This window comes from Lissotriton helveticus, chromosome 8 (genome assembly GCF_964261635.1).
Source record: "Lissotriton helveticus chromosome 8, aLisHel1.1, whole genome shotgun sequence".
Taxonomy (NCBI): domain Eukaryota; kingdom Metazoa; phylum Chordata; class Amphibia; order Caudata; family Salamandridae; genus Lissotriton; species Lissotriton helveticus.
In genome coordinates this window covers 1,309,526,345-1,309,536,558 of record NC_136069.1, presented here as the reverse complement: position 1 = coordinate 1,309,536,558, position 10,214 = coordinate 1,309,526,345, and the positions used below count along the sequence as shown (strand labels likewise).

Genomic DNA, 10,214 nt, shown 5'->3' with positions numbered 1-10,214 from the left:
AACCATTTTAAAATATATTTTAGTGAATGTTATTAATCTTACAAAATAGTTGCCTAGTGGAGGCACATCGTCGAATCAATTATCCTAGTGAGGATCGGCATTCTACACAGCTAGAGGCAAAGTCAAAACGTACAGATATATAGGTAAACCCCGTCCGATGAGTAAACTTCTTCAGTCTAATCTAGCAAGATTAAATGAAGAAAATCAAATCCTTCCTAACGAATAACCCTTCTTCGTGGTCACCCCATGACACCACCTCTGTGGACTGGGAGAAGTCCTCTTGTGCACTCCATTAATGACGGCTCCTACTAAATTCCGTCATTAGCTAGACATTCACATCAAAAGCCTCATTATTAGTCAACATCTGTGAAGAAAATAAAACAAAACACATACTAATTTACTTTGAATACAAAATGGCATGAGGCTGACACAGAAAGAAGTTGTACTTTCCATCACTTTATTGTTATATTTTAGTTTTTACTCTTTGTACAATCAATGGTTCTACTCTAACAGACTAAAACAGAAGAGGTCTTTAAATAACTTGTATAATAAGCTATCAAACACAACAAGGAGAGGGCAGATCTGGAGTGAAGTGACCTAACATACACTGTTCCTTAGTACATTTCAAGCACCTGGCCGAATGCTGTTTACCTCATAATGGCTGACTGCACCTTTCACAATTTCTGTGTGAACCCAGATTATATTTATGTTCTTAACTCCCTCAAATAAGTCAATACCTACAACTTCCTGGTTGCCTAAAATCGTACTTGAATTTCCAACCATTACGATGATGATGAAAAGTTGTGATATATGCACTGTGTGGGTTTAATTGCACATGGTGGAAGTTCAAAATTAGCATGTGAAGACCCTACAAATTTGATGAGCACTGGATTAAGGATGTCCAGCCAAGAGATAACGGGACATAGATTTGTCTGGTTTTTCTTTGAAAATATCACAACTCGGGAACAGTCATTTGTCTGGGAACACAAAACAGGCTAGTTTTTGTTTCCATACAAGCAGTGAGTTTGTGCAACAGCGTTACTAAAATGTCAGAAGAGGCATTTGGAGTTAGCAAAATCAAGCAACCCAAACTTACTTTAAAACATTACAAATTCACCTTTCATAGAAAAAAATAATGAAACGCAAGTTACCATTGTTAAGTAGCTGATATAAAAATAGTTCTAATCAGATGCTCATTAACGGTGCTTTCAATTGTGTTTCTTATATAAAAGGAATATATTAAGAAAAAAATGCACTAAAACAACTACATTTCAAACCAAGAATTCACATTCTACTGTTTCAGCCTACTACACTTTCAGAGGCTGTATGCTGGCCACATCTGAGAACAGCTTGCTTAAAATGAAGACCATTTATAATTTCATCTGTGCAGAATCAACATCATATCCGTCCAAAAAACAGCTATGGAACAAGTATGCCAGGCTTGGTGACAAGTAGAGAAAAATAATATAATCCCATCTTCCCTAAAAACCTCCACTGCGAGCAATCTGTTTAAGGTACCCACATATATTTGAGACGAGAGCAACTTATGGTTGGTACAATCTATACAGATAAAGTCAACATTATTTCTCCAGTGTACAATTTTTTTTTAAAACTCCAAGTAACGATAAAGGGTTACATTTATAATAACTTAAACATTTACAATACATTTTTACACTGTAGCATACAACTAATATTTTAATCAAGTTGCACAGAACGTAGTATTTGAAGATTGTATTCTACTGTAAAACACTTTCATTGCATTTGTCACACATTCTCTTACAGCGGGAAAGCACAATTCCTGAACAGACATTTCACAATCAATTTACTAACGTTAATTATCGGGCGGAGAAGAAGGGTGTGAAACATATTCTGAGGGACTTACAAAAAGAGAGAAAGAATTTGTGGCAAGATGCTCAAGGAAAACATCCACATGTGAAATTGTAAAATTGTGAATTACGCATTATAGGTAATGTCACAATTGTTTTAGGTTTACACGTTGTTCATGAATGTTGTGTTTATAACACATCTTAAAAGCATCATGCCTTTTGAATTTGTTGCGAGGGAATGTTGGAATGGCATGGTTGTGCCTTGTGAGGTCTTACGCTGGTTTATGTTTCTTATAGTGAGCAAAGAGACATCTTATTTGCAAGGATGCTTTCAATTGCTAACAGGAAAAAAGCTGTTCATAGTGCCTAAGCAATTGAAATCTACCAGAAGGGCTAATTTCTTTTTCATTCAAGCTACCCACGTTGAGAACTTGTGAAACAGCCTTTCAAGAAAACTGCATGGGTTTCCAAAGGTCAGAATGTCATTGAGGATGTTGGAACATAATTACACCAGTGGTAAATACACCTTCATACCTTAGAAATCACTGGATGGTTTATGGATAGGGAATGTATCAACAAAATCAAGGAGGCAACACACATCCCTTTAAATTTAATGAGACTGACAACAGATTGAATATTGAAGATTTCGATTCACTGAGGATATAGTCAATAGAATTACATTGTCGTTTGCATCTCACTTCATGTACCTGATCCAGGTATATATAGTAATTACCTTTTAAATTACACATTGTGATGGGTAAAGGGTGTTATTCAAGTTTTTATCGACATCAGCAAAACGGGCTGCTGTCGGATTTTGTCACCATGTATGGAGAGCTTTAGTGATATATTAAATTGTGTACTGCCTGTGCAGCTAATTAAACTTTTAATCTGGCCTTGAGAGCAGCAGAATCTTCTGGCTCTGCCTTTGTAAAGAATACCATTATCCAAGAAATTGCTCAATCCATTCTGATCTTCTGATTTGTCATCCTGTAAATGATGCTGTCGTATCCAGGATCCATGTTCCAGAGGTTGTAAGAGATGACAATAACCGCTATTGCGAGGCCAATCATCAGCCACAGGACTATGTTGAAGACCACCGCATACTCAAAGTTGTAATCGTAAGCCAGGTTAAATGGACTTCCAGGGTTACTCTGCATATGATGGGGTGGAAAGAAACCACAACAAATCAATATTTGGCTGTTGTGTTGAAACACATTTGTATAAAATGTCCCAAAATCCGAATAGTACATTTTTATAAAACATCAAACATACAAATTATGAATGATTTGTGACTGGTGTGGTTAAAAGGTAGTGCAACCATAAGCATACGCTAACAAACCAGCATATTAACACACCCTACAAACAAAAGCAAAAGTAGAATTAAGTAGCCACCAGTAATTATGTAATAGAACAAACGTGAGACTGCACCTAGAAGGAACTGATTACTCACCATGTAAGCATCTATTGTAATGTGTAATGCTGTAGGTTCACATGCTCTGCATACTCCTGCCATCTAGTATTGGACTCCGACATTAAAACTTGTTTCTCTTCATAAACGTTTTGAGTCACCGGATGTACGTGACTCCTCCTTTTGCTCACAATGCGCATGGGCACAGACTCCATCCTAGATTGTATTCCATTCAGCAGGTGAGAGGTAAAAGTGCAGAGTAAGACTCCCGTGATGTGCTGTGTGCAGCGTTAGAAAGTTTCCGGGGTTTGGGGGGGTGCATGTATATCTTCAGTAATACATGCTACTAACAGATGCTTACAGAGAAATAACATTTTAAATTGTAGAACATGTGGCTGTAGATACACATGCTCTGCATAGACTGTAAAGCAGTTCCCTCCCAAGCTGTGGCTAACAGGCAGTTGCTATAGAGGTTTGGAACAGTGTTTATAACACTATTTGACCAATCATCTGTTGATTAAATTAAGACAACAAAGTAGTGCTTTGTGAAGGTGTGTGGTGTAGACCAGACAGCTGGCTACAGTGGTCTGCTAATGGGATGTTAATTAGAGAAGTCGTGGTTGCCTGCCTCTATGCATTCCCATGAGGCACAGGGTCAGACTGATTTGCATATAGCCATGTCTGAACTGGGGTGGCAGAGTGGGCTAAAGAACAGTGATGGTTTAAACCCAGATCTTTTGACTGGGTGTGAGTGTTTGATTGATTCAGATGCTCCATCCATCACCACCCCCTTTTGTACCGCTAGAAAGTACAGTGAGCATACGTGTGGGGTTTAACAAAAGCTAGAAAGAGATGGGTAGCTTTGCGGAAGGACTGAAGTTCTGTTAATATAATACAGGCAAGCAAGGTTGTACACAGTTCCCCTGGGGTTAAACAGGTAATAAGGTCTCTCTCCTAGTTAGCTGGTAGTCAGCTAGAGGGTGTGGAATGCCAGAGGATCAGCAAGTTCCTTAACGGAACTAAGGAAGCCTCACACAACTGATGAGCTGGATGACATGTCTCATTCAGCCTACTTGAGATGTTGTTTATATCATCGGCTTCCTGCTCCTACGTCGGGCCGGCGCTGCAATGCCCGACGGGTAACAAGTGTCACTCTTTTGCGGAGGTCTTTTGTTCCTTGCCGTGATAAGTAGAAACTTGTGAGGCTTAAAAAAGTGAGGTAGTGAGCAAAAGTGGATAATTTAAAAAAAGTTGGATAGTCCACAGGGAAGCCTTTATTCAGGTGGCTAGCCACTTTGTTAAAAGGTGCAGGGAGGGGTACTGAGGACCAACGTGACTATTGGTGTGGCCTCATATCGACCCTCCACTTGGTCAACATGTTTCATGCCCAACAGGGCAATTCTTCAGGACCGAAAAAAGTGCTCATATAAACCTAATGTGCCCAAAGGGTGAGCTACAGGCTATTGTTGATACAACCTGAGAGGTCTAGGTCTAAGGCTGGCGAGGGCCACTGCATCACCGTCAGACCTAGGGATACAGTAAACATAACAATTGCTACATTGTCGTTATTGATTACACTGTTGACAAGCTAAGCTGTGACTTCACCCCAAAAGTCAAACAAGCACCCAGTTATACATGTTATACTAGGTGTCTATGAAAAGGGACAAATGGAGTGCAACGTGGTGAGGGGAGAGAGACCATTATTACATGTAACAGAACATGACCCCGAGGGTATTCAGGGCATGTGTGAGTACTACTCGTTGCAAAGGTGGTCAGTTTTTAATTTAACAATACAGCCACTAAAAATAAGAAACACTATTCATTACAATTAGAACGCCACTCAGCCACAAAGAGGGGGACAGGCACTCTGAGGGATGGTTATGGTATCATATGTTAAACCTACCCTTAGGAACCAAATGGCAGTCTGCGCGGCTAGTTCCTGTGGGGACTGCGCTAGGGATCTAGCCCTAAGGGAGGAAAAGAACAAGGGAAGAAAGCATTTCAACGTAGAATCAACCAGGAGGTTTGTAGTCGGGGATGTACTGCAGGTAATGTATGGGGACATCGGTCGCCCCGCCTCGCCAGGCTATCAAGTGCCAAGGTGCTGTGTAGATGTAGCGGTCTGTGTGAACCTGCTCACGAACACCCGAGAGATGGGATATGCGATAAAGACACCAATAGTTAAGAACTAGCAAGGGATGTGGCTAGGGGGGGCAGCTATAAATTAGCTGAAGACGCAGCCTAAACAGCCCGGCGGTGCGGGGCGCCCCACGTGAGCCCTGGCATGGGTGCCGTCATCATGGAGCGGCGGCCAGTGATTAATCGATCTTGCGGGCTTACCTTAGCGGCGGGAGATTGCGCCGATATCACCTACCCCCACACAGACGGCGTGTACTTCACGCGGAACAGCCAGTGAGGAGTGAAAGCACAGCCGCCATTAAGAGTAGGGCGTGCGAGTGCGAGGGGGGCGGGGCCGTGATGACAGACGCCGGGGGCGCCAATCAGAGGCCACTTCAAGGTGCTCATGGGAAAGGTAGTTTTCTTTCCTAGACGAAGGATGTTAGGGAAGCGCTGGGATGGGCGTGCATGGGGGGAGGAGTGACGCAGTGTGGCTCGCATGGTACAGCGCGGCTGCGCTAAAACGGGTCCTCAAGGTGAGAATCCAAATAGTCAAATGTAAACAATAAACAGTAAAATCACTGTCATTGTTCGTGAGCAGGCACCATGTTCGATAGTCAATTTGGGGGCTGAACCACCCAGGTGAGGTCCGCCCGTGATATGGGGACTGCTGACTGGCTCAGACGACCAAAGGCCCAGTTGGTAACGTAACAAGGCTGGAGTGGACAGAGTGACCCCAGGGGGTGCCTCAGGGATGGGCGGGTAAGGGGATAGCTCCAGGGTCGGAGGATACTGCAGTGCCCATGAAACTAGTAAACCCTAGGATTAGGTGTGTTGTGTAATGGCCATGCTTTTATAGGGGACAGGGCCAGGCGGGACAGAGTGACCCCGGGCGAGGTGGGGTGGGGGGTACCACGGTACCCCTGGGACTCGAAACACCTCGGGTTGGAGGTGCCCCTACATCCGTGGGAATGGTACGATGCTTTGGTGTATAAGTAATCACGAGGGAGGATGACCAGTCTCTTAAGCACTAGGCGAATTGGTGGTGGTCAAGAAGCGGAGTCATCTTGCTAGTTGGTTCCACGGGATAGAATCGTTCAGGCCACAAGTGTCCAATTGAAGACGGTGCACCCATCTCTGTTCCAGTCTATATAGTGCTTGTTGGTTGATGGATGGATGACATTCCAAGACTGTCCATTGAAGGTTGTCTGCCCTATGTCCCGCTTCTTTACAGTGTTCATAGAGCCTGGTGTGTGTCTTAGTACAGCGAATGTTACTGTTATGCTCAATGATCCGTGTTTTCACAGTTCGCATAGTCATGCCTATGTACTTCAGCCCACAGGGACATATGAGCATGTATATACAGCGGCTACTGTTACAATTGGTGTGTTTGTTCATGTGCCAGGTAAACGTTGCTGTCAGCTTGATCTCTTTGCTTTGTATGGTTTGTGGACAGACGATGCAGCTACCACACCTGTAGTGCCCAACCACTGGTGGCAGGTCCCACAAGGGGTTCTCATGGTGGGTGCTTGACTTCTTAGGTCGGGTGTGGGTCAGGGTGTCCTTTAGGTTAGCAGTTCTTTTAAAAGCAAAGCGTGGGCGGGGATATCCAGCCCAGCGGAGTTCAGAGTGCCCCAGTGTGAGTTGATTGTTTTCTTGATAAAGGTGGAGTTCCTGGTGTATGTTGTTACGCAGGTAATGACATCATTTGTGGGCTTAGGGTTTGACTCCAGCAGAGCTTCTCTGTTGTTGTTGCGTGCCCTTTTAAAGGATAGTTTCAAAAGTCTGGTTGGATAGCCTTTATCCTGGAGTTTATGTTGGAGAGTAGAGGATTCACGTACAAAATCAGTAAGTGATGTACAATTTCTTCGGATTCGGAGAAACTGTCCAAAGGGAAGATTATCCCTCAAGGCTCGAGTGTGGTGGCTCTGGTAAGGGAGGAGACTGTTCCTGTCGGTTTCTTTCCTATAGAGAGTCGTAGTAATCTCTGAAGGGTCAAGCCTGATGGTGAGATCAAGGAAGGGGAGAGAAATGGCGGAAATGGTACCCGTGAATTTTAGGTACGGGTTCTGCAGGTTAATCCAGGAGCAGAATGCCTCACAGCTCGTCCTATCCCCTTTCCATAGGATCAAGATGTCGTCGATATAGCGACGCCAGAGGGAGAGATGTTCGAGAAATGGATTGGTTGCAGCAGGGTAGATGACATGTTCCTCAAAGGAAGCCATGTAAAGGCAGGCCAGGCTCGGCGCAAAGGTAGTATAATACAGGAACACTCGCCTGATGAAGGCGTGCAATACATTTTCTACTACTGTATCTGGTTGTGGAAAGAGTACAAGGAGCTCAATAGACTGGTTAGTGTGGAAGGTGAAACTACCTTGGGAACAAACTTTGGATTAGTTCTAAGGACGACCTTATCCTTGGGCACCTTAATTAATAGTTCTTGAAAGGTGAGTGCTTGTCACTTGCTGATGGACCTAAGCATGGTGATGGCTACTAGAAAGAAAGAAAGAACTTTCCAGGATACAAAGTGCAGGTTGCAAGAGAGTAAGGGTTCAAAGGATGAACCCATACACCCTAGTAATACCAGATGTAATTTTCCACACAGGATCTGGGTGTGGACTTGGAGCTATTACCTTTTTAAGTCCCTTCCTTGCTACCTTATTGATGGGGATTTTAAAGAAGGATGAATTTGTCCTGTTCTGCATATATGATGCGACATTGGTCAGGTGTAGACTTACGGCTGTATGAGAAAGACCTGCTTTCTGTGGATATACAAGGCACCAGATGTCTTGAACCCTGACATTGAAGGGATCCAGATGTTTTGAGAGGAAGTAGTGGACACATTTCTTCCACTTGGCTGCGTAGCACATGCATGGCCATACACTCACCAGGGAGGTTTACGTAGTCAAAGTATTTTGCCAGCTCGCTAGGCTGAGCTTCTTGGAATCTGGGTGCCTGATATGGCCTTGTTGTTGACTGAGAAAATCCATCCTGAGCAATAGCTTCTTGTGGGAACTGATCTCCAGGAGGATTAAGTACCAGGGTTATATGGCCCAAGTTGGGGATATTAGGATAAGGGCCATTTTCAGTCTCACCTTCCTCACCATGTAGAGAATGAGTGGGAGAGGAGGAAAAGCATAGGCATATATCCCACACCAGTTCATCCATAATGCACTGCCCATGGGCATGCATTTTGTATTTTCTGGGGGAGGCAAAGGGGTTGATGGCACTGTTTAGGACTTGTGTGTGGAGTTTCCACTCTTGATCTTGTTAATGCATCTTGCTTAGCAGGACCGCAAAGTCTTTCTCCACTGCCATTAGGTGCTCCACTACAAGGTGAATTTTAGTGCACATTTCTAAAAGCCAGATCTCCTGTGCTAACGCAGACTGCTGAGGGAAGAGAGTACCCCGTTTCTCTATGAAATATAAGGCCATCATGTTGTCCATGTTTAGGATTACTCTTTGCCCTAGATAAATCTGAAAAAGACTTTGAAGTTATATGGATGGCCAGCAGTTCTAGGTAGCTGATACGTTGAACCTGATGCTGAGGGATCCAAGTGCCTTGCACAGGTATGCAGTCAAGATGTGTGCATCACCCCCCCCCCCCCCCCCCCCCAACAATGTATTCGTGGTGATGGTCACCTACAGAAGTCGGCCCCAAAAAAGGCCCCCTGTGCAGACTGTTGCTGTTCCACCTTTGCAGAAATTTTGAGTGCTGGTCTTCATCAACACTAGATCTTTTCTAATGACCCTCCAGTTTGACCACTGCCTCACAAGGCATTGTAGAAGTGGGTACAGAATAATCTGGTGTGCAGGAAGCAGTCATATGCTAGAGCTTCATTACAATTCTCACAGTGAGCGGCCTGAAGAAGAGACAGTAGCTGTTGCAATGCAATCTCCCTCTGCTGGATGGGATATTTTTCCATGCGACAGTGTTTTAACACCAAGCCCAAAAGTGTTGATTCTGTTGGGGGTTGAAGGTGGGAATGTGTTTGCGATTATGGTGAACCCTAGGCTGTGGAGTAGGGTCATAGTTGTTTGAGTGGTGCTCTTGATTATCCAGCAGTCCTTGTATGGGAAGACATGTATGCAGTGTCTGCTAAGCATGCCGCCACCACCACTGCCAGGCACTTTGCCAACACTCTGGGAGTCATTATGACTCCAAAGAGTAGGACTTTATGGCAAGTAGAGAACACTATTGGTTCAAACTGAAGGTACTGGTGATGGGCTGGGCGGATGTGGATATGATAGTAGGAGTCCTTTAAGTTTAACACTAACATTAACTACCCTGGATGGAGCAGCAGGATGGTGTCCTGCAGGGTTGTCATGAAATGTCTGAGGCACAATGTAGTGGTTTAATATCCTCAGGTATAGAACAGGCCAGAGGGAACTGTCTTACTTTGGGATAAACAAGTAGACCCATTTTTCTCGTTGGTTTGGTGGCATGAGATGCATCGCACCCTCCTGAAGGAATGCTTCAAGCTCCTCGTCAAGGAGAATGAGGTAGCCTTCTCCTCAGGTCTGGAAGAGCACAGAGGGAACTGTCCTCCTTTGGGATAAGCAAGTAGATGCCTTTACCTCGTTGGTTTGGTGGCTTGAGCTGTATTGTGCCCGAATGGAGGAATGTCCTCTTTTTAGGAGACCGAGGTGGTTTTGTCAGAGGACGTGGCGGTGGGTTGGTACGTTGCTGCGTGGTGTACAATTGCAAATAAAAGCCCTGCTGAACTACAGCTGAAACCCATTGATCCGAGGTGATCCCCCCCCCCCCCCAGTGGAGGTGTAAATCCTTTAGCCACCCTGACAAGCTTTGTGTGCTTGGTAGGTGTTGTGAGGGTGGACAAGTCAATGTTTACAGGGGAAGC

The 10,214-nt window shown here is 44.3% G+C and overlaps 1 protein-coding gene across 1 annotated transcript in view; it reads right to left on the bottom strand.

The window, feature by feature from the left end:
• Positions 1 to 436: 436 nt before the first annotated feature.
• ATP6AP2 (ATPase H+ transporting accessory protein 2) overlaps positions 437 to 10,214 on the bottom strand; it is a 90,835-nt gene continuing 81,057 nt past the window's right edge. The window contains exon 9 of the mRNA XM_078658287.1: positions 437 to 2,977. Coding sequence (XP_078514413.1) covers positions 2,783 to 2,977 — 195 coding nt within the window. The 3' untranslated portion in view covers positions 437 to 2,782. The remainder of the gene's footprint in view (positions 2,978 to 10,214) is intronic.